This window comes from Ursus americanus, chromosome 5 (assembly GCF_024610735.1).
Source record: "Ursus americanus isolate L20-20 chromosome 5, mUrsAme1.1.p, whole genome shotgun sequence".
NCBI classification, from domain to species: Eukaryota; Metazoa; Chordata; class Mammalia; order Carnivora; family Ursidae; genus Ursus; species Ursus americanus.
In genome coordinates, this window is record NC_142131.1 from 53,207,267 (window position 1) to 53,232,207 (window position 24,941).

Below are 24,941 nucleotides of genomic sequence, written 5' to 3' on the forward strand. Positions count from 1 at the left end.
AAACCCAAGGAATGGCTTAAATAGTAAGCTAGACATAGTTGAAAAGAGAGGTAGTAATTTAGTGGAGAAAATTGAATAAATCATTCAGGATTCAGAATGGGGAAATAGTAAGTATAAAGTAAGGCTAGGGAATATGGATGATTTAACATATTTCTAATAGGGGTTCTAGTTAAGAATAATGACAAAAAATAGTGGAAAGCCAATATTTCATGAGTTACTGGTTGAACATTTTTCAGTATTAGCATAAATCCTCAGATTAAAGAAGTGCACTATGTCCCAAACAGGAAAAATAAAGAAAACACACACCACACACACACACACACACACACACACACGGGTAAAAGGGCAGAACCTAGAACAATGTGAATGTCTTAAAAGACACCAGAGAAAGGACGGGTTTCTAACAAAATCATGAAAAGCATCCTGACAGGACTTTTTATCAGTATATGAAAGCCAGAAGACTATGGAAAAATGTCAAACAATTGTCAATCTGTAATTCTACACACAGCTAATCTGTCATTTCAAATTAAGGGTGAAATTAAGACAATTTTACATATACAAAGTGTCTTACTTCCATAAAGCTGCCATAACAAAGTACTACAAACTGGGCAGCTTAGAACAACAGAAATTTATTTTCTCACAGGTTTAGAGACTAGAAGACCAAAATCAAGATGTTGACAATGTCATTGTCCCTCTAAAAGCTATAGAGGGTTTCTGGCCTTTTTCAGCTTCTGATAGCCAGAAGTATAACCACAATCTTCACATGGCGTTCTGCTGTCTCTTCATACAGTCCTTTTTCTGTGAATGTCTGTATCTGTGTCTAAATTTCCCCTTTTTATAAGGACACCAACCATATTGTGCTATGGTATAGATGTTTGTGTACCCCCAAAATTCATAAGCTGAAATCTTAACCCACAAAGGTGATGGCATTAGCAGGTGAGGCCTTTGGGAATTGCTCAAGTCTTGAGATTGGAACTCTTACAAATGGGATTGATGTTCTTATAAAAGAGACCCCACAGAGATCTTTCACCCTTTCTGGTGAGAGCACAGCGAGAGGTCAGAAGTCTGCAACCCAGACTAAGGACACCCTGATCTTGAACTTCCAGTCTCCAGAACTATGAGAAATAAATGTTATTTATAAGCCGTCCAGTCTGTGGTATTCTGTTACAGCAGCCTGAAGGACTAAGACATAGGGCCACCCCAACAACCTTATTTTATTTTTGATTACCACTGTAAAGACTTGATTTCCAAATAGATGACATCTGGATGTACTTCAACTCATCTTCTTTTTTTTTGAGACACAATCAAACCCATCACACAAGGCTAAGAGTTTACTCTCTAAGACTCTTCCTGAAAGAATCTACTAAACGATTTACTTCATCAAGAAGGAAATTAAACTCAGAAGGAAGGAGTGGTATGCAAAAAGGAACAAGGACCAGAAAAATTGAGAGAAGGTTCTTTCTTAAGGTCCCACTGCTCTTAAGTAGTGCAGGCAGTATTGGAACCCAGGTTGTCTGACACCCTAGCCTATGCTTCTAACTTTGATAGTACATATGCCTCTGTGAGGAGTGTTTTAAAATCTCATTAGGTAATATACAGAAAAGTGTCTGAAACGTTCTTTGAAATTTAATATTCAGTCATTATTTATTAATTATCTATAACAAAGTTCTAAGGAGGTCCCAGAGTAGAATTAGGCCTTTCTTTTCTTTACCAAATTAGAGAGAAATGACTAGTTTTCTTTGGAATAATTCATTTTTACTGAGTGTTTATTTTGTATTTCTTCCCTGTGAGGCACTGTGATCGGTGTTCTGGGTGTAAGTGGGAGAACCATTATTCCATAGTTCTTGATTTCAAGGAGCTTAGAGTTTACTAAGAATTTTTTTTGGGGGGGGGAGGTAACGCCTGCGTGGCTCAGTTGGTTAAGCGTCTGCCTTCGGCTCAAGTCATGATCCCAGGGTCCTGGGACAGAGTCCCACATCAGACTCCTTTACTCAGCAAGGAGCCTGCTTCTCCCTCTGCTTGCCAATCCTCCTGCTTGTGGTCTCTCTCTCTGACAAATAAATAAAATCTTTAAAAAAAAAAGTTAAAAAAAGTTGTGTTTTTTTGGTTTGTTTTTGTTTTTGTTTTTTTTTAAGGTAGGAACTATCACGTACCTGAGAAAGGAACAGATGTAGTCTTGAAGAGAGTTCAGAGGAAATATTATTTTTGGTCTGTGTGATGAATGATACAAAAAAACAAAAAAGATAATGGGAGAGGTGGCCTGCTTCCTAGACCTTGAAAAACAAACATAATAATGCTAACTACAACAACTCAACTATAATTATTGAGTACCTACTGTGAGCGTTGTGCTACACTTGGAGCTTTTCCTGGTCGTATTTATTCCCTAAAATAACCCTGTGAGGTCAATTTTGTTACTCTCAAATTAAATGAGGATGTAAACTCTATTATCACACAGCTACTGAAATGGAACCAGGCAGAGCCGGGCTCCAGGTAGAGCAAGCAAACTTTGAATCCAGATCTAGCGGGCTCCAAATTCCCTTTCCTTTCCCCACCCTTCCAAGTTTTTGGAGTGCGTAAAAGGTCCAGTTCTTCCGTTTCTAAAAGTCTAATTACTATTTATCTTCTGGTTGAAATGCCAGGTCTTTTACATAAAGCAGTTTCTGAAAATGTGGTCTGCAGGCGGATTTGCATCAGGTCATAAGGAGAGTTTGGGAAAACACAGACTTTCAGGCCCCAATTTTAGAGATTTTAAGTAATTAAGTTTGGGATGAAGACCAGAGACTCTGTATCATAATTATTTTTTTAGATATGTATTTGAGAGAGAAAGCATGAGCGCAGAGGGAGGGGTAGAGGGAGAGCCCAAAGCAGACTGCCTGCTGAGCGCGGAGCCCAACGCAGGGCTCAATCTCAAGACACCCCCCCCCCCCCCCCGAGATCACCACCCAAGCAGAAACCGAGAGTCGGGACCTTAAGCAACTGCGCCGCCCGGGCACCCCAGAGAATCTATATTCTTTTTGCAAATTTATTTGGCCTCTCTTGAGAACCACTGTGTCTAGAAGGTCTTCCAGGAGATTTCAGTAGAAATAAATTCTTTGGAAGAACACTTCTACTAAAACTGCGGAACTTCTCCTTACTGGCAGGCTAATTCTTCTACTTCCCCGACAGCACAGGGACTAGCTGAAGTAATGAACGCCTGAAGAGGTTTTAGCCTGATCGACACACAACTCCATTCACCAAGCACTAAGCTATTTGTCAAAGCGCTTAAAACCACACGGAGAATCTGCGTGCCAAGCCTAATAGATCACGTGGGGAAGACGTAATTTGTAGCCTTAGTATTTCTGGAAGCCCAGCTAGCCCGACTCGTGCGCAGGCGCAGAAGAAAAGGGGCCGGTCGAACCGCCGAGGAGCGCCCCTCGTCCACCCTTTTTCTGGCTTTATCGTACTGCGCAGGCGCACCGAGTGAACCAAGATGGCGGCTCCCGTGGATCTGGAGTTGAAGAAGGTAAAAGAGGGTCCTGACCTGCCACAGGCTTCTCTTTGGGAAGCTGAGGGGACTGTGGATAAGAATATCGAATGAGGCTCGAGTCCTGAGGAAGGGAAGAGGCCCCAGGGAACTGGGGAGTGATTTCCCAGAGTCCTGAGGCGGGACCAGATCTCCTTAGGTTGGCGTGGGGGGCAAGCACCTCTTTCTGGGTAAGAGCCGGTTGGGCTGGTCTGGTTAAGTCTGGCGGTCCGATAGCTGGCCTGTCCTCTCGTTCCGAGCTCCAGAGCCGTTTCTTGTGTGGAGGCTTCAGTGCGATAGTAAGGCCTGAAGTAAGCGTTCCAAATGGGAGAGCCTTCGGACCGCTTGCCTGAGCCGAGGCACCTGTAATTCTAAATCTTCATTTGCTTTAAAAATTCCCAAGTCCGCTCTGTGTTTTTAGGCCACTTACTCGATCCCGTACTTTGAAAGGTAGCAGTATCTACATACAGTTCAGAGTTAGTCTCATAGCAATGTTAATGTCAGGGCTTTAACTCCCAGCCCTATCCCCCCTTCCCCTTTTCTTGAAGGACTTGTCAAAAAAAGAAAAAGGTTCGTAAAATTTTCCAAATAAAATCGTATCAGAAAGAATTGAGCTTCTGTCTTCAAACAGTTGCTTATAAATGTGTTAGTCAAAAAATTTTCCGCATCTAACGGTTGTCAGGGAGAAGATCCTGGACTTCATCTACTTTAAACCTGTACTTTTTCCTAGGAAAGGAAACTGAGTTCCAGAAAAGATATAGTCAAAAGTTGGGACTAGAATCCACTATTCTCTACTCCACACCTTTTGATGATTAGTTTAGGTTCTTCAGAAGAGCAAATTTTACATCTTAATACTTCTTCAGGTCAACCTTTGCATATGAACTAGGACAGCTGAGATGCTCCTAATAAATGAAGCTGTTTGTTATTGCCCTGAGGATATATGTGTATGTAACTTGCTTTTTGTCTTTCTTCTTTTGAAACTTGTAAATTTAGTCTTTAACGTGTTGGTGTTCTCTAATGCTGTAATATCTCAGTTTGAACAATATACCAGCTTCCTTAGCAAAGTGTGTACAGAACAGTCAGGCAATTTTACATGCAAACCAAAATTCATTTTAAGAATTCTTAACGAATTCTAAAAATTTGCCTTTTTTTTTTCTGTTAAAAGTTCAAATGTAAGTCAGGGTTTAGTGAAAGAGCTAACAATAGAGTACAGCTGTGAATGAGCTCAGCTCTCAGTATTTGAATTAGTTACTAAGAAACCCCTGGACACAATGAATGCAAACTAAGAAAGTGGTGACTTAAATTGGGTAGTTTTGACAGCTAATTAAATTAACTAAAAAAGAAACTTGTTTAAATGTTTTATCTTCTAATATCTTTATAAGGTCTTTTTTGTTGTTGTTTTTGGAGACTAATAGGAAATTTCAGGCACCTTCCTTCCCAAATCAGTCTTTGAAAACCTACTAGTAGGGGGAACAAAGTTAGAAAAAATTTTAGTAGCCTTTGCTGTGTATTGCAGTCACAAATGTTACTATTCAGGCTAGATTTGACAGCATCTGAAAGTCATTCCAGGCACTTAAACAAGAGGATCCAAGAACTGTGTTTATCTTTGAGTTAAGTGTATATGAGGGTCAAATTTGGCGTGGTATGTAGATATGAAGATCATGATGCAGCTCTTCTACCAATGCTTTGAATTTTTTTTGTTTTTTAATCTTTATCTCAAAAATATTTGTGTTCTGAATATTACTGTAGACGGTAGAATAGAAACATTCCTGAACTAGAGGTCGGAAGAAATGGATTTAAGTACCTGCCTTTCCACCTAATAGTTGTTCAACCCTGTGCAAACCAGTTATATCTCTTTGATAAATTTAGTTACTTTAACTTGTAAAGAGTGATGATGAAATTGCCATCCCTAACTCATAGGATTATTGAGAAGAGTAAATGAGATTATGTTCCTCAATGTTCTCATATTAATATTCCCTTGTTAGTATTTCAAACAAATGTGGGAAAGTGTTTTGAAACCTAGTCACGTAACACAAATGAAGTGAGTCCTTGTATTTGTGGTTCTTGTTTTGGATCTCTGGGTTTCATCCTCTGACTCTCGCATTTATTGTTTTTTATTACTCCTTGGATACCTGCTTTTTCATATGGTTATTTAATGTGCATTTGTTCTGCTTCAAGTAGACTGCATCTTCTGGGGACAGGATAAGTTCATTATTTAGTATGGTGGCTTAATTGTTTACAATTATATTGACTTTTACTGATGTTCGTGTTGGTAAATTTAACAGCTTTGTCTCTGGTTAGCATGCTTTATTTTAATGTGTTTGGATTTGACTTAAGTGTTTCCTGTAAAATGTTTCACCCACTGAATCAAGGACTTGTTTTTATTAGGCCTTCACAGAGCTTCAAGCCAAAGTTATTGACACTCAACAGAAGGTGAAGCTTGCAGACATACAGATTGAACAGCTAAACAGAACGAAAAAGCATGCACATCTTACAGATACAGAGATTATGACTTTGGTAGATGAGACTAACATGTATGAAGGTGTAGGAAGAATGTAAGTAAAATATATCCTTAATGGGGTTATTGTGGGAGAGTTTTTTCTAGAATTTGTTCATTTTAAAACTTGGGTTAAAGTATCTTAGTAGTTTTGAGGATCATCTAGTTAAATACCTCCTTTTAAAAAATGCTAACTGAATCCCAGATAGATGTGTTTAATTTTAGACTTTGAAGTACATTTCTTATTTTCCTGTTCTTCTCTCTATGATCAGGTAGGTACTTAAGTGTATAACTTCAATGACAAAAATATGATTTGTCATGAAAAGATGTGTTTTTTTTTTTTAAAGATTTTTAAATTATTTGTCAGAGAGAGCGCACAAGCAGGGGGAGCAGCAGTCAGAGGGGCAGCCTCCCTGCTAAGCAAGGAGCCCAAAGTGGGACTCGATCCCAGGACCCTGGAATCACGACCTGAGCCAAAGGCAGACTCTTAACCGACTGAGCCACCCAGGTGTCTCTGAAAAGATGTTTATAGTAATTTTGCATGTGAAGATTTATTTAAGTAGTTGTAGTTTTAACTTCCGCTATCCTACCTGATTTATTAGGAGTCATTCAAATCCTAGATCTTTCAGATGTTTGACTAGTGTTGTAAAATAAAAATAGATTCATTTATCATTTAAATGATTTAAAAATAGATTCATTTATCATAAATCATTTAAATTTCTCATACATGAGAAATCAAGTAAACCAGTTTACCTTTTGTTTGTTCTAATTGTTAAACATTATTAACCACCTACACTGCACTTTTTTTCTTTTAAGAAATCTATTACCCTTGTGAAGGAGAATAGACCTGCTTCGCTTTCTCTAAGCAGTAAATAAGGAATGGAAAAGCCCTTAACTACAGGTCACATTCCATTACAATGAGCTAAAAGGAGAAAACCTTTTTTTTTTTTTTTTTTTTTTTTTTAATTTCAGTGGAGGAGGTACAAGAGGAGGGTTTTTCTGGAATTTGGTCTTTGAATATTATTTAGTAAGTGGACTGTTACTTCAAGTTTGGAGGTCTTTTAGTTGAATGGAATTTGACCTCAGTCTTAGGATGACTTGTTTTGTGATTGATTTGAAGGAAGCATAACATGTGTAACATTTGGTAATGGCTTTGGAATGACATCATGAGAAGTGGGCCCTGCTCATGACTAGCTACTCCATTTCTTTCTGGAGAAAAGAGAGATTATGATAAACTTCATGTGATTTGCTTTCTCAGAATAAACAATATATCACAAATAAATTTTATCTCTGTAGTTCATGTTTTTCATTTTAGCTAGTTTTTAGAGGAAGAGAATCCCACTTTGAGGGTTTGCTTACTGGGACATGAAAGAATGGGAATGAGAACAAAGTAGAGCCCTTGCATATCTATCTATGTAGTGTGAGGTGCATTGTTGGCATTCACTCCAGGGTAATTTTATCCTTAATGTGAATATCCTGAGGTGTTAAAACAGTAATGCTAGCTTTCCTAGCGTGTTTGTTAACGTGTTGCACCTGGATTTCATGTCACAACATGAGCCTTTGCAACAGTTAAAGAATCTCTTTTTCCGAAAATAGAGAAACTCTTTTGACTATCTTTGACCTTTTGAGCTATAATGAAGTTTTTAGTTTTAATCAGAATAATTTAATTTAATTTAAACATTGTGCAGACATGCTAGGGTAGCTGCTTTTTTTTTTTGCATACTGCCCTAAGAGCTACAAGTAGGTTGTATTCCATGCAAAGAAGTCTAGAATTAAAAGGCTAGGATATGATTTAGTTAACGGTACAACAGTAGTAGTATTTCTGGAAGATTTATTTCATGTAAAAGAAATACATAGTCCTAAATGTTTGGATAAAGTGAAACCTACATAGTTTCAAACTTTGGTTTTCAATTTGACTTTTATGATTTCTGCATCCCACTGGGAGTACAAATTTGACCCTGCATTGTAGGGGCATGTAAGGTGAATAGTGTTTGTTGTTTGGCTAGAGTATTAGTGCCCTCAGGAAGAAAAGACTTGCTGAGTATTAGTCTGGTCATGAGGATGTTCTCCTTGATGCTAAACCTGAAATAACTATTTCTGAATTTATAGTCTTGAGTAATCTTGAGTATCATTGTGATTCACTTCTTTAATTGTAGTCTTTACCTTCATTTGTCTTTTCCTTTTTGGGTATTATTTGGGATTTCTAATTAGAATACTAATTTTTCTCAAGCTGTTGTTTTAAAACCATGAATTATGAAATCCAAAACACTCCGTTTTTGTTTTAGAATCTGCAGTAGATTTTTGCCGTCGCTGAAATTCAGGCCTCATCGTATTTTGCCTAGATTATCACAGTAGCATAATTGTTCTTTCTGCCTTTGTTCTGTCTGTCCAAATGTAGTCTTCATACTTCTGTTGGAATTGATCACGTCCATATTTTTCATAAAATTCTTTGATCTGTTGCCCACAGGATAAAATCTAAACTTATTAGCCTAGCATTCATGTTTGTTCATAATCAGTCTTTAATGTATCCCCCTAGCCTCAAGTCCTGCCATTTTCTATTCCCAGGCTCTGGATGGCACATAAATTTCACGTCATGGACTTCTTACATTGATTTTGGGTTATCTGTTGAGAAGGAGTTTGAGTTTCATGTGGGCTTTCATGATTAGTAGTGTCTGTCATGGGTGAAGGTAGAAGAGTAGTAAGTAGCACGTGTTCAAGAAATGGTTGTCCCCATTTTTGTCACAGGGCTTTGTCACTCACGTTTTTGTGCTTTCTTGCTTTTGTTTCTTCTGGCCTTGGCCTGAAGTATCCCCTTTCCCTTGTGAAATTCTTATCCTTCAAGACATAGCTCATCTTCTCTGAAGATTTTTCTGTCCTCCCTGGCAGACTTACTCACACTTCCCTGGGTGATACCAGAGCTTTTGTTCCTGTAGCTAGTACAGCAGAGAGAGAGAGATGATTGATATCTAAGTGGGTAATTTTTCTCAACTAGATCGTCAGCTCTGTGAGACCATATACGTATTTATCTTCGTTTCCTCAGTTCTCAACATAATGTCTGGCACAAAATAGGTGTTAAATGTGTCTTGATTTGAAATGAGTATGATTCTTTCTCTTGCTTAAAATAACTGCATTTTCTTTTGTTTCTTTAGAAAAAATATGTTTATAAAGTTGGACAATTAAAAATTAGGCTTTCTTATTCTGTTTTAAAATATGATTCAACAAAGGTGAAATTGTAAAAGTAATAAATTTTAACTAAGGTCAGAGGAGTTATTTCTGACCAAAATTATGTCCTTTGATTGGACAGGATTAATTCTTTATTAAATCTACTGAGAAAGTTGACTAATTCAAAATGCCAACCAGTTGCAGAGATATTCATTGAGAACTGACAGTATAGAGGAACCTAAGCCTTTAGAATTTTGCTGAGGGCAGTATACTCCTTAAAGAATAAAGGCTATTCTATGCAGAATAATATAAAAGTATCTCTTTTACCTTCCTCATTTTCATATAGGATGAAAATCAGATTTTCCTTTATAGGGTATATATTTAGTTTAACCAAATCTTGCAAGCCTAGATGTCTTTCAGGTCACAAGTATGGAGAAATTTGGTAGTGTTAAATACCTCTTATGTGGCTAATTTTGGTTTTAAACAAGGAAGATCAGGCTACAGGGCGGGAGATGATGAATTGCTATATACTGTAAGCTCTGCATACTCATTGCTCAAAGCTATATTCCATCCAGTCTCTTGGCGTGTTGCCAGCACATTTTAGTTCTCTTACTTCATATTCTTTGGAGAGGCTGTTATGTAGCCTGATACTACTACCACCAATTTCTAGTTTGGCTACTTAAGCTGTTTGTGAGCTGACCTCACCGTACTGCTTTGAGAACTATGATGAAAGTTACAACTGTGGAATGATCTGTCTGAATAGTTGCAAGTGTTTGTCTTTGCATCTTTCTAGCATGCAAGGAGGGAATAGACATAGTTCTCAAATACTACATGAATGTTTCTTGTATCTTTTTTTTCTTGAATAAGAACCAGTTTATAATGGTTTATGGGGGTTTTCTTCCCTTTTACTTTGCACACTAGAAAATAAGAGTATTTCTTAGAAATAAGAATTACATTTGAAAGTGCATGTAAAGGACATTTAACCACGCTGGTATTTGAAAGGACCATCATCAGAATAAATGTCAGACTTGGTTTTATTAGCAGTAGGTATGATCCTGACCCTGATGTGATGTCATGTTTATTATTCTATAATTTTAATGTCCCTTTAGTTGAGCATTGCATACACTTCTTTTCAAAAGACACAAATTAAGCTTTTAATTCTTTTAATATGGGAGGAACTTGAGTAGATTAGCCTTTGAGAAGAATTATTAGTGCCTTTTTAAAACTTGAACCTAACTAAAAATAACTTTGTACCATATTTAAACCAATTTAGAGGTATGCCACCATTCTGTGGGTATTTTTTACATTTAAGGAACTAAGAATGAACAATGGTATAAATCTACCAACTAGATAAGTGTCTAGCAATGTAGAAATTGCTGTTTGGGAGCGGTGTTGCTATTTCTACTTGTTGAAGTAATTTGATGGTTGATCTCTAATGGTTGAGAGATCCAGAAGTGTAAAACCTAAGATAAATGTGGCACAGGTAGAAAGTAAAAACAGTAGATGTATTCCTGATAGGTAACAAATTAACATCAACAAAAATGTAAACAGTTGAGCAACTTTACAACTATTTGGGATGTAGTAAACTAAATTCTTCCTGACAGCTTGTTTGAAGTGCCCTTTGTTTAAAATACGATGTTGGTTTTGTTGTGATTTTAATTGTTAGTTTGGATGTTGACCTGTAATCTGAATGGGACAGTAATAAAGCCAAGTTGAAATATTTGCTCTTTCTCTGTTTCGTTGTATTAAATATTAATAGAAAAGGGATATAGTCATGGTGCCTCAAGTTTTGCAACCATTTTACAATTTCATGTAGCTGTAGAGTTGGTATTCCATTCAATTTGAGATAATTTTAAAGCCGACAGAATAGTTGTACTAGCTTAGGAAATAAACCACAAGTCTTGGTGCAGTAAATACTGTTGATGTTATAGTAAAAACAGTTATGTATCGTTTTTACTGGAATCAAGTTTGGATATTTTATTTAGTGCTTGTTATAGGAGAAAAGAAGCGCACTTTTACTTTTGTTGTGAGAGCACACTGCAGATATAAATTTCTCTGCTCCTTGTATACTTTCTTTAAAGGTAGTAATCTGTATTTTAGAAGAAATGAAGCAAAGATAACTGAAGAGTTCTTCTTAGCTTTGAAAATTATTTTGTTTTTTAGATTTCATTTTAAAGGAAGAGGGGTTCTTGATGTTGAGCTGCTTTTACTAATAGAATGTGACCCACCCTTTTTGTGTTTTTATACAGAGCCATTTAAAGTCCTGGTTTTCATTGCTCAGAGTTCTAAGGGGAAAAAAAAACAACTTTTCTGTTGTGCAGGGAAAAATGACTTCAGTCTTGTTGATGCTGAGTATGTATATGACCCCAGATGGGCACACTCTCCTCTTTCACAGATGTGGTACTCTAGGGAGAGGAGATTTTTGAGTAATATTCTTAATTTCCTTAAGTTGTCAGTGATTTAAAAACTCAAGTGTTGATTATAACTGCTGTACGGCTGTGTAGAATGACATCACTGTTTTTGTGCCAGGGGAAGTTAACAAACATTTGCGTAGGAATTACATAGCTATGTTTCTTCTTCAGAAGAGTATTTTTAATAATTCTTTCCCTTCTTCCCCTCCCATGTCCTCCAGAATCCAGACTGTCTCACTGAAACACAGGAAGTTAGTTTCGAAAATTGTTGTGCTAATTAGGAGTTTATTGTAAAAAGGGAAAAGAAATCCGTTATACTTACCTTGGGATGTACAAACATGCTAAAGTAAAATATTTAATGTGTCCTTGTAGGGTTACTTATTTTAGGCTCAACTTGATTTAAAAATGTAGATGTAATTGATTCATTTGGTTACTTGGAGGACTTGGCTTTTGCATTTCCTGACATCAAAAGACCTGACATTTTTTTTGTTTTTTTTTTTTAACTGGCAAAGGATTAAACAAAACCTGCTTTTGTTGCATGAAAGTTGCAATTACTCAGCAACACAGGAGGATACTACAATGTATTCCATTTGGTGATAAGGATTGATCTAGTAAACTGAGGGAAGGGTGAAAAGTACTATTACCTTGTTGTTCCTATGTAAATAAAAATTAAGGTAGTAGGAACCTTGAACTATGTTACTTTGTTATTGGGGAATTGTTTGCTGCAACTGACTTCAGCTGAATTTCTCTGAAATGAAAAACAATCACTTTTAAGCTGTACCAAGAATTTTCTGATTTTAGCTGCCACTTATCTCATAATGGCAAATTTAGGAACAACTTGCTATCTAATCTGTTTGAGAGAGGACTGAAATGGTCATATCAAGGAACATAATCTGCTTAATGAAACATCCAAAAGGAGCTCAGAAAAAGTATTGACCTAGAAGGTGAAAGTCAGTCTGTGTTACGTGAACACACACTTGATGGTGATTTCTTAGTATTCTTTCTTATTCCTTGTATCAGGAATTGCTGTGAGCTACAAATACCGTTTGCCCAGAAGGAATGATTAAGATTGCAGTTTGTTGCATGCACCATTAGTGCCTGTGGTTTTGTGAAGAATGTATGCTCAATTTATTTTTAGCATTTAAGTTTGAATAGACATGTCTGAGGGAATGTTCTCTTATTGTCCTGGCCAGGAACTCTCATTACCATCTCTTGTTTTGCGGAAGGTCAGCTACCTTGAAATGGGCCAGATTACTTGGAAGACACTGTTCCCTTGGCTTTGAAGAGTACTTGAAATGTTCTCATATCAAAATTTGCACAGCAGCAAGAGCCCGGTATTAAAAATGTATCTTTAAATAGATAAGAGCATGACTGCCCTAAACTGAGCCTTTTACATTGTTTGGCTCAGGGTAAAAAGATTTGAATCACAATATGCATCCTGTATGTGTGTGTGACTGAGTCTTTTGCATTTGTGCCAAAATATATTTATATTCCTCTGACTTTCTGCTTTTGCATCAGGAGTCTTCTGTTCTACTTGTGTCCTTCAGTACTCACTGGATAGTAATTTTTACTATCCAATGGTTATATTTCATTAGGTGTTAACGTTTTAACCTAGTAAAATAAAGATCACAACTTGGAAAAAGTTGTAGCAAATCTTGATGATTATATGTGGGTATGTTTGGGATTTGATGAAGCTAGAGTGAAAGTGGTAAACATCAGAGGTGATTATTTACCAGAATAGTTAGAATACCAAATAGTGACCAAAAATAAACACCATGTTTAAAATAGATTAACATACTACTGCTTCCATTTTAGGAGTAATAGTTTGATTTAAAAATACACAGTGATTTCTAATTAGTACAAATTGAACCTAGCAGTGTGTGAGTTACTCATGTAGAAGAAGGGATATTTACGGGGCCTGGGTTCCTGAAGGGACATTGGTCCTCTCATAATTCCAGTGAATTCTCAGTCCTCATCTAATTTGACGTATTGGTAGCGTTTATTCCAGCTGGTCTTGCTTCCCTTGTTGAAGCATTTTCTTCCTTTGTCTTCTAGGATATCACCTCTTGGTTTTCCTTTTATTTTACTGGCTGTTCCTTCTCATTCTCCTTTACTGTTTCTTTTTCTTGCATTTCCAAATTTTAGATTGTACTTGGGCTCAGCCTTTGGAATTTTTTTTCTTGTCTATACTCAGTCTCTTAGTGATCTCATCCAGGCTTATCTCTTTAAGTGCCTTTTTTATATATTGGCAACTCCCAGATTTTTATCTTTAGCTTAGACCCCTTCCTGAACTCCAAACTTGTATATCCATCTGCCCACTTGATATCTCTATTTGATGGTCTAATAGGCATCTCAAAATTAACTTGACCAAAATAAAATTCTCACTGTTGACAAGTAAACCAGTTCCTTCCTATGGTCTTCTTCATTTGAGTAGATGACTTTGTGGTCCTTCCACATCTTGTAGTCATCCTTGACTCCTCTCTTTCAATCTTATTCAGTCCATTAGCAAAGACTATCTTTAAATTTGGTCCAGAAGCTGAACATTTCTACTTACCACCACCCTGATCTCAGTATCATTGTACTGTTGCAGCTGCTTCCTATCTGGCTCCCTGCTTCCATCCTTACCACTTGATAGTTTTTCTCAACTGAGTGCCCAGACTGATCCTTTCAAAACATGTCTGATCACTCTCGTCAAAACCTTCGGATGGTTATTACTGAAAAAAGACAAGGGCATTGCAGTTGCTGATCTCTATGTCTGGAGCTGCCTTCTTCAAGATGTCTCCTGTACACCTTTCTTTTGCTTGAGGGCCTTTATTAAAAAGGCCTTAAGGCCTTTTTTAACCATCCTATTTAAAATTGTGCACATCAACTGCCACTTTCTTGCCTCTTGTACTGTCTTTTTTTGTCTTTATTTTTCTCCGTAGCGTTTATAACCATCTGGCATACTATAATACTAATTATCCATTTTTCTTAAGTAAACTTTATTGAGATATAACATATATAGTAACATACACTCATTTTTAAGAATACAGTGAGATGAATTTTGACAACTGTAACCATCACACCAGTCATGATAGAGAACATTTTCATCAAAAGTTCCTTCTTCTCCCAAGTCATTTCTTACCTCCCCCAAGTTCTGCTCTAGGGAATTGATAATCTGACTTGTATCCCTGTAGATTAATTTTGCCTATTTTAGAACTTCATGTGGAGTGTGTGTGTGTGTGTGTATCATTATATATATTGTATATATTTATAGGTATGTATGTATTATATATTGTATAATCATTATAGAATGTACTCCTTTGCGTGGTTTCTTTCATTAAGCACAATGCTTCTGCGATTTATCAGTGTTGTATATATCAGGCTTCCAATGCTGGGCTGCACCCCACTTCTTTACTCTTGCCTCTGCCCTCTTTGTGCTTGCCAGCTTTATCTTCCACATTGGCTGTAGGAGTTCCAAATATTTCATTCAGATATGACAACATCTAGAGTTAGAAAGTACCATGTTTTCTATGTCACATTTGTAGGAGCAAAGAAATTTCCCAGAAATCTTCAAGAGGGCCACCTCTCACATTTCATGACAAGAACTTTACCATGTGCTTGGGCTTAAATCTTGGGGGATGGGACTGCCATGATTGGGTAAGACCAATCAAGATTCACCCCAGGTTTCACTTCCCTGAGTCACTTGGGGAAGTGGAGGATCCCAAACAAAATTTGGGCTCTGTCAACAAAGAAGAGGAATGGATATTGGGTAGCCAACCAGTAATGTTTACTAAAATCATCAGCAACAGTCTTTACAGTGACCAACAGTTGAGGGCTAGCTACATGAAAACTGTTGGTAATATATTTAGGATGAATTAGGGAGAGTTTCATCAGGGAATACAGAAGGAAGCTATTGAAGTAATTCAGGAGTGTAATAATAAGGGCGTAAGTTAAGGTGGCAGAAGTGGAATGGAGAGAAAAGGGTCAATATGAAAAAAAATGATGAGTCAGTGATAAATTGGGAATATAGAGGGTACAAGGAAAATATTGCAGGTTTGGGATTTAGGTGAGTGGGCAAGTGGTGGTATCATTGGTAGTCGAGATTGAAATGGGGAAACTTCTTGTAGGGAATGTTGGTATGGGTAGATAAAAGGACATGTTGAGCTTGAGATACGGAACATACAAATAGAAATGACAGATAATGACAGATAGTGCAGGTGATGGGGGTGATATTATTTTGTGGGCCATTAGCCAAGTTGATGCCTTGAAAATAAATGAGTTCTTGGAGGGACTTTGGGTAGCGATAGCTTAGTGGATAGCTTTCCATAATGCTTGAAATACTGGCCCTGGAAGAGAAAAGGAAGGGGGTGTGTGTGTTTAGAACTATAGTAGTTGATGAGGGGAACACAGTATAGCACTAAGCAGCAGCATCCCTCAGAGTTAGATTTCAGCGCACTGTGTGCCTAATGTATGGCAGGTCTTCTAGGTGCTGTATTTCTGGAATATAATCTGAAACTATGTTATTTTGTGCTCAAATAGTTCCACTTTGGCCATCTGTTCTTTCAGGTTGTCTCCAACTTGTTCCCAACCTTTTTTCGTTTTTTTTTTTTTTTTTTTTTTTTGAGGAAGAGAGAGAATGTACACACACACACACACACACACACACACACACACACACACACGCTTGGTGGGGGGCGGGGGAGAGGGAGAGAGAGAATCTTAAGCAGCCTCCACACCTGATGGGATCTCACGAGCCATGAGTTCATGACCTGAGCTGAAATCAAGGGTTAGAACGCTTAACCGACTGAGACACCCCAGGATTTAAGGATGAATCATACTCCGTTGTGTATATATACCACATTTTCTTTATCCACCCATTAATGGACATAGGTTGCTTCCATGTCCTGACTATTGTAAATAGTGCTACAGTGAGCATGGAGTTCACATCTTTTTCAAATTGATGTTTTCGTTGTCTTTGGACAAATACTGAGAAGTAGAATTGTTGGATCATATGGTAGTTCTATTTTTTATTTTTTGTGGAACCTCCATACTATTTCTTATAGTGTTTGCAACAATTTAGATTTCCACCTACAGTGCCCAAGGCTTCCCTTTTCTCCTTGTTCTTGCCAACAGTTGTTATTTCTTGTGTTTTGATAATAGCCATTCTCATAGATTTGTGGTGACATCTCATTGTGGTTTGATTTACATTTCCCTAATGATTAGTGAGGTTGAGTACCTTTTCATTGTACATGTTGGCCATCTCTCTGTCGTCTTTGGAAAAATGTATATATTTAGATCCTCTGCCCATTGTTAAATGAGGGTTATTTTCTTTTTTGTTATTATGTTGCGAAAGTTCTTTTTTATGTATTTTGGATATTAGCACCTTATCATATATATGATTTGCAAATATTTTCTCCCAATTCACAAGTTACCCTTTCATTTTATTTTTTTGGCTGTGTAGAAGCTTTTTGGTTTGATGTAGTTTCCCTTACTTATTTTTGCTTTTGTTGTCTAAGTTTTCTTCTGGGAGTTTTATGGTTTAGGTCTTATGTTCAAGCCTTTAATCCATTTTGAATTGATTTTTGTGCATACTGTAAGATAGTCTTACAGTTTCATTCTTTTCATATGGCTATCCAGTTTTCCCAACACCACTTATTGAAGAGACTGTCATTTCCTCATTATATATTCTTCCCCTTGTTGTAAATTAATTGATCATATATATGTAGGTTTATTTCTGAGCTTTCTCTTTTGTTTCATTGATCTGTGTCTGCTTTTAGGCTAGTACTGTATTTGATTAATATAGCTTTGTAATATAGTTTAAAATCAGGAAGCATGACACCTCTAGCTTTGCTCTTTCACAAGATTGCTTTGGATATTTGGGGTCTTTGATGGTTCTGTACAACTTTTAGGATTGTTTGTTGCAGTTCTGTGAAAAGTGCTATCCTAATTTTGTTGGGGAATGCATTGTATCTGTAGATTGCTTTGAGTAGTATGGGCATTTTCACAATATTTGTTCTTCCAGTCCATGAGCATGGGATATATTTCCATTTGTGTTGTCTTTAGTTTCTTTGATCAGTGTTTTATAGTTTTCAGAGTACAGGTTTTTCATCTCCTTGGTTAAGTTTATTCAGTGGTATTTTATTATTTTCGGTGCAATTATTGGGATTGTGTTCTTAATTTTTCTTTCTGCTACTTCATTATTAGTGTATAGATATGCAACAGATTTTTCTATGTTGATTTTGTTTTTTTTGTGTTTTTTTGTGTTTTTTTTTTTGTACGTTGATTTTGTGACCTGCGGCCTTACCGAAGTCATTTGTCAGTTCTAATAGTTTTTTGGAAGTCTTTAGGGTTTTCTGTATCTACTATTATGTCATCTGCAGTTAGTGAAAGTTTTACTACTTCCTTACCTATTTGGATACCTTTTATTTCTCTTTCTTGTCTGGTTGCTGTGGCTAGAACTTCTAGTACTCTGTTAAATAAAAGTGGTGAGAGTGGACATCCTTGTCTCGTTCCTGATCTTAGGGGAAAGCTCTCCATTTTTCACCATTGAGTATGATGTTAGCTATGGGTGTTTCATATATGGCCTTTATTTTGTTGAGGTATGTTCCCTCTAAACCTACTTTGTTTCAAGGTTTGCATCATGAATGTTTTTTATACTTTGTCAGGTGCTTTTTCTACATCTATTGAATGATCGTGTGGTTCTTATCCTTTCTTTTTTTGTTAATGTGATGTATCTCGATGATTGATTTGTGAATATTGAACCACCCTCGCATCCTGGGAATAAATCCCACTTGATTGTGGTGAATGGTTTTTTAAATGAATTGTTGGATTCGATTTGCTAATATTTTGTTGAGGATTTTTGCATTGATGTTCATGAGAGATAGTGGCCTGTAGTTCTGTTTTGTAGTGCCTTTATCTAGTTTTCATATCAGGGTAATGCTGGCCTCATAGAATGAATTTGGACGTTTTCCTTCCTTTTCTATTTTTTGGAATACAGAAAGATATTAATTCTTTAAATGTTTGGAAGAATTCACCGATGAAGTTGGTCATGGACTTTTATTTGTTGGGATTTTTTTATTTTTGATTCAGTTTCATTGCTGGTAATTGGTCTGTTCAAATTTTCTGTTTTTTCCTGATTCAGTTTTGGAAGGTTTTATGTTTCTGGGAATTTATCCTTTTCTTCTAGGTTGTCCAGTTTGTTGGCATATAATTTTTCATAATATTTTCTTATAATCCTTTGTTTTTTGGTAGAGTTGGTTGTTATTTCTTCTCTTTCATTTCTGACTTTGAGTCCTTCTCTCTCTCTTTCTCTTATTTATTTACTTTTTTAAATTGCGTCTCGCTAAAGGTTTATCGATTTTTTTTTTTTTTTTTTTTTTTTTTTGGATCTTTTCAAAGAACCAGCTTCCGGGACACCTGGCTGTCTCGGTCAGTAGAGCATGTGACTCTTGATCTTGGGGTTGTGAGTTTGCGAACCCCATGTTGGGTGTAGAAATTACTTAAAAATAATTTAAAAAATTTGGGCACTGGGTGGCTCAGTTGGGAACTAAGGCTTAAGTTTGAACCCATTCTTTGCTACCCCCCCCATGTTTTAGGTATATGGTGTCATACTTCATGTCCTTTTATTTTGTGTTGTGAATCACTTGACTGATTTTTATAGTAAACCTAATTTTACTGCTTTTGTAATTCCTATTTTTCTTCTACTTACAGTCTTTCCTTTCTGTTGAAAGTTCCATTTAACATTTCCTGTCAGGCTCGTTTAGTGGTGATATTCCTTTCACTTTTGTGTGTCCAGGAGATTCTGGGAAATTCTTTATCTCTCTTTCCTGGATAGAGAAAAACCTGGTTATAGGTTGTTTTTTTTTTTTTTTTCTAAGCATTTTGAATATATCATTCCACTTCCTTCTGGCCTGCCAAGTTTCTGCTGAAAAATCAGCTGATAGCCTTACGGGTTTTTCCTTGTTTGTAACTGATTTCTCTTGATGATTTCAAAATTTTGTCTTTATCACTACTTTTTTCCATTTTAATTACCTTTTGTCTTGGTGTGGACCTCCTTGGGTTGCTTTTGTTGGGGGCTCTCTGTGCCTTCTGGATCTGGATTTCTGTTTCCTTACAATTGATGGTGTCGCTGAGTTCCCAGAGTCTTTTCATTTATTATTTTTTTTCTTTCCTGTTCAGCTTGATTGCTTTCCATTACTCTGTCTTCCAGATCACTTACATTCCTCCTTCTGCTTCCTGTAGTCTACTGTTTATTCTGTCTGGTGTGTTTTTAATTTCAGTTATTGAGTTCTTCATCTCTGATTGGTTCATTTTACATTTTCTTTCTCTTTGTTGAGGGTCTCACCAAGGTTTTTCACTCTTTTCTCCAATCCAATGAGTGTCTTTCTAACCAGTACATTAAATTCTCTATCAGGCATATTACTTATCTCCATTTCATTTATCTCTCTTGCTGTGATAGTATCCTGTTCTTTCATTGGGGCATACTCCCTTGTTTCCTCACTTTGTCTAACTCTCTATGTCTGTTTCTGTGTGTTGTGAAGGTCAGCTATTTCTCCTGCTCTTGAAAGTAGTGGCCTGATGAAGAATAGGTCCTATAGTGCCCTGCAGTGCAGTGTTCCCTGTTCACCAGTCCTGGCCCTTCAAGGATGTCTCCTATGTATGTTGCTTGTGCCTTACTGCTGTGGCTGATCTCTGTTTGCCTGCAGTCTAGTTATCTTTAATGGTTCTCTTTGCCTGTTGTGGGCAAGGTTTGGTCCCTGTGTTGTTAATGGGCCAGTCTGAATCCACCTTGTGCTTCAGTTGAGTCAGACCAGATTTTTGCCATAGATGCAATAGCACTGAACTTCAGGGTGCTCTCCCTATGTTGTCCCTGAGAAACTTTTGTTGGAAAGGGCCTGCAGTCAGACCCAGTGTCTGCCCACAGTTGGGGCTGTAGTTGGAGTGGTGTGTGGGGTTATATTCTCTTCACCCTGGGACAGGATTCACTTTGGAGTGGTGCTGGCCCCTCTTGGGACTGCTTGCAAACTACCAGGCTTATGACACCACTTTAGATGGGCTCCAAACAAGGGCATATGGGAGGGAGCACATTAGCAGCAGAACATGAGAATGGGGTGCATGGTGCCAGCATGGTCTGTGCTGCTCTGCTGCAGGAGGGGACTGCAGCCTCCTGAGAAAACTCTTGCTGAGGCCTGCCAGGTTGGAGGGGCAGAACTGCAGAGGTGCTTGTGGATGGGGATGCTGTTAGCAAGCAGGATGGAGAGTGTAGGTGCTGTGCTGGTTCCCACAGGTGTATCTAGGCTGTAGGGTGGGGAAGAGAAGTGGTACCTGCCAGCTCTTTAGTTCTTAGAGAAGTCTCCCAAAGATCCCAGCCCTTCCCGTACAGACTTTAAGATTAGTCAATAAATCTCCTTCTCATATACCCCAGGCATTTTTCAAACTGCTGCTTTTGTGCTGTATCTCAGCAGGAATGTTTCTTGTGCTCTCTCTCTCTTTTTAAGATTCATTTATTTATTTGAGAGAGAGAGAGAGTGCACACATGTGTGGGGGGAGAAACAGAGGGAGAGAATCTTCAAGCAGACTCCCCACTGACTGTGGAGCCTGATACAGGGTTTGATCCTGTGACCCAGGAGCTCATGACCCGAGCCAAAATCAAGAGTCTGTCGCTCAACTGACTGAGCCATCCAGGCGCCCCTGTTGTGCTGTCTGTCTAAGGGCAGGGACTCCACCCTTCCCACTCTCCTAAAGCAGAGCCTCCTGATTATTAAAATTCCAGGTGTTAAGCCCTACTGATTATTAGGCTCCTCTCGTTTTCCAAGCCAAATGTTATGGGGGATATGTCTTCCCCATGTGGGCCTCTCATGCCTGGGTTGGGGATCTGGTCATATCCCCTCTCTGCATCTGCCAGTCCCTCCCTTCCATGGACAGTTCTTGGGGTCCATTTGACTTTCCACCCTTCCTGTCGTCTTTGATGTGGCCCCTTCTCTACATTTGGATGTGGAGAGTCTGTTCTGCCAGTCTTCAGGTTATATTTTGGGTTATTTATGCTGATATGGGTGTTATCTAGTTGTTTGGTGGGATGAGGTGAGCTCCTATTCCACCATCTTCCCTGAAAGTCTCCCCAGTCCCCACTTTTAATATATGTTGAATTTGGTTTGCTAAGATTTTGTTGGGGATTTTTGCATCTGTGTTCATTAGGGATATTGGCCTGTAATTTTCTTTTCTTTGGGTGTCTTTATCTGGTTTTGGTATTAGGGTAATGCTGGCCCTCTAAAATGAATGTGAGAGTGTTCCTCTTTTTTTTTTTAAGAGTTGAGTTGAGAAGCGTTGATATTCTTTGAATGTTTGGTAGAATTCATCAGTGAAGTCGTCTGGTTCTGGACTTGTTGGGAGATTTTTGATGAGTGTTTCAGTTTTCTTCTGTAGTAATTGGTCTGTTCAGATTTGTGTATATTTACGATTCAGTCTTGGTAGATTGTATGTTTCTAGGAATTTATCCATTTTCTCTAGGTTATCCAGTTTGCTGCCGTATAATTCTTGTCTTTTAGGATCTTCTGTATTTCTGTGGTATCATTTAAAAAATTTTTTTATATATTTATTTTAGAGCGAGTGCATGGGGGGGGGTGGGGAGAGGCAGAGGGAGAGAGAGAAGCAGACTCTCCCCTGAGCAGAGAGCCCAGTGCAGTACTGGATCCCAGGACCCCGGGAGCCTCTGTGGTATCATTTGTAACATCTCTTCTTTCATTTCTGATGTTGAGTCATCTCTCTCTCTCTCTCTCTCTTTTTTTTGTCTTGGTGACTGTAGCTAAAGGATTGTCTATTTTGTTTATCTTTTCAAAGAACCAGCTCTTAATTTTATTGATGTTTTCTGTTGTCTTTTTACTCTCATGCTCTCTCCTCTAATCTTTGTTATTTCCTCCCTTCTACTAACTTTGGGCTTTGTTTTGTCTTTTTTTTTTTTTTTTAACCCTAGTTCCTTGAGGTGTAAAGTTAGGTTATTTGAGATTTTTCTTGTTTCTTCCTGTAAATTTTGGTATTTTGCTTTTCCAATTTCATTTATCTCAAAGTATTTTTTATTTCCCTTTTGATTTCTTCTTTGGTTGCTTAGTGACGTGTTGTTTAGTCTCTACATATTTGAGTTTTCCAGTTTTTTTACATGTAATTAATTTCTAGTTTCATGAAAAGATGCTTATATGATTTCAGTCCTCAAATTTAATAATATTTGTTTGTAGCCCAACATATGATCTGACTTGGACAATGTTTCCTGTGCACTTGAGAATAATGTGTATTCTGTTGATTTTGGATGGAATGTTCTGTAAATATCTGTTAAGTCTATTTGGTGTTATGTGTCATAAAGGCTGTTTCCTTAGTGATTTTCTATCCCTTGATGGAAGTGGGGGCATTAAAGTGCCCTACTATTATTGCATTGCTGTCTGTTTCTCCCTTTGGATTTGTTAAATTTGCTTTAATTATTTATTTTTTAAAGTTTTTTTATTTTTTAAGTAATATCTATACCCAGTTTGGGGCTTGAACTCAAAACGCCAAGATCTAGAGTGGCATGCTCTTCTGACTGAGCCAGCCAGATGCCCTACCTTGCTTTTATTTAGGTGCTCCTACGATTGGCATGTAAATATTAACAAATGTTATATCGTCTTATTGGATTGACTTCTTTATCAGTATGTAGTGCCGTATTTTGTCCGTTATTATAGTCTTTGTTTTAAAGACTATTTTGTTTGATAAAGGTATAGCTGCTTCAGCTTTCTTGTTGTTTCTATTTGCATTGAATATCTTTCACTTTGTTTGCATATGTCTTCACATCTAAAGGGAGTATCTTGTAGGCAGCAGGTAGATGTGTCATGTGTGTTATTTAATTCACTCTGTCTTTTAACTTGGGAATTTAGTCCACTAACATTTAAAGTAATTGTTGATAGATTCGTGCTTATTACCATTTTCTTAATTGTTTTCTGGATGTTTTTGTGGTTCTTCTCAGTTCCTTGCTTCTTTTGCTCTTTTCCTTTGTGGTTTGATGAGTTTTTTAGTGGTGTGCTTATATTCCTTTCTCTTTAATTTTTTTGTATTTACTGTAGATGTTTGATTTGAGGTTACTATGAGGCTTATATACAATGACATGTCTAAAATGATGTCTTTCAAGTTGATAACAGCTTAAGTTTGACCCCATTGTAAAGCTTAACATTATTACACCTGCCCCACCACATTTTATGTTTTTGACTTCACATTTTTACATCCTTTTTAAAAATAGGAATGGTTTTATTTGTGTTTGTTTATTTATTTTTAAATTGTAATTCTAGTATAGTTAACATACAGTGTTATATTAGTTTCATGTGTACAATATAGTGATTTAACAATTCCTTACATTATCACCCAGTGCTCATCATGACAAGTGTACTCCTTAATCCCCATCGTCTGTTTGACCCATCCTCCCTCCACACCTGCTCCACCCCGCCCCCCTGCCCCCTCCCCCCGCCCCCAGCCATCACCTTGTTCTCTGTAGTTAATAGTCTGTTTCTTGGTTTGTCTGTCTTTTTTTCTTTGCTCATTTATTCTGTTTCTTAAATTTCGTGTATGAGTGAAATCATATGGTAACATTTTACATCTTTAAAAACATTATTTTATTTAAATTCAACTAATTAACATATAGTGTATTATTAGTTTCATAGGTAGAGTTCAGTGATTCATCATTTGTATATAATACCCTGTGTTCATTACATCACGTGTCTTCCTTAATGCCCATCACCCAGTTACCCAGTCCCCACCCCCCTCTCCTCCTCTCCAGCATCCCTCAATTTATTTCCTTAGTTAAGGGTCTCTTATGCTTTGTCTCTCTTTCTGATTTCGTCTTGTTTTATTTTTCCCTCCCTTTTCCTATGATCCTCTGTTTTGTTTCATAAATTCCACATGAGTGAAATCATATCATTGTCTTTCTCTGATTGACTTATTTTGCTTAGCATAATACCCTCTAGTTCCATCCACATCCATTTTACATCTTTTTTGTCTTGTGTATCCCTTAACTCATTATTTTGTTGTAATTATTTTCATTAGTATTTTTAAAAGATTTTATTTATTTGAGAGATGGTGAGAGAGCACAGTGGGGGTTGGGGCAGAGGGAGAGGGAGAAGCAGATTCCCTGTTGAGCATGGAGCCCAACACGGGGCTTGATCCCAGGACCCTGAAATCATGACCTGAGCTGAAGGCAGCCACTTAACCACCTGAGCCACCCAGGCACCCCTGTTTTTATTAGTTTTAACTTCCACAATTTGGTTCTTTTTGTTCAGTTATACTTGATATGTATCTGATTTTATTTCATAATTTTAAAAAATGGATGTTCTTTAGTCACTTTGAAACTCTTAAGTGTACTTATGTTAATGTCATT

General features: G+C 37.4%; 1 protein-coding gene across 3 annotated transcripts in view; it reads left to right on the top strand.

The window, feature by feature from the left end:
- The first annotated feature begins 3,352 nt into the window (after nucleotides 1–3,352).
- PFDN1 (prefoldin subunit 1) overlaps nucleotides 3,353–24,941 on the top strand; it is a 62,882-nt gene continuing 41,293 nt past the window's right edge. The window contains exons 1-3 of one of the 3 annotated variants that reach the window (XM_087862216.1): nucleotides 3,462–3,502; nucleotides 4,366–4,446; nucleotides 5,891–6,057. In XM_087862216.1, coding sequence (XP_087718342.1) covers nucleotides 4,399–4,446; nucleotides 5,891–6,057 — 215 coding nt within the window. In that variant the 5' untranslated portion in view covers nucleotides 3,462–3,502; nucleotides 4,366–4,398. Of the gene's footprint in view, nucleotides 3,503–4,365; nucleotides 4,447–5,890; nucleotides 6,058–24,941 lie in introns of all 3 variants that reach the window. The other 2 variants (XM_045794531.2, XM_045794530.2) reach the window with 2 other exon arrangements.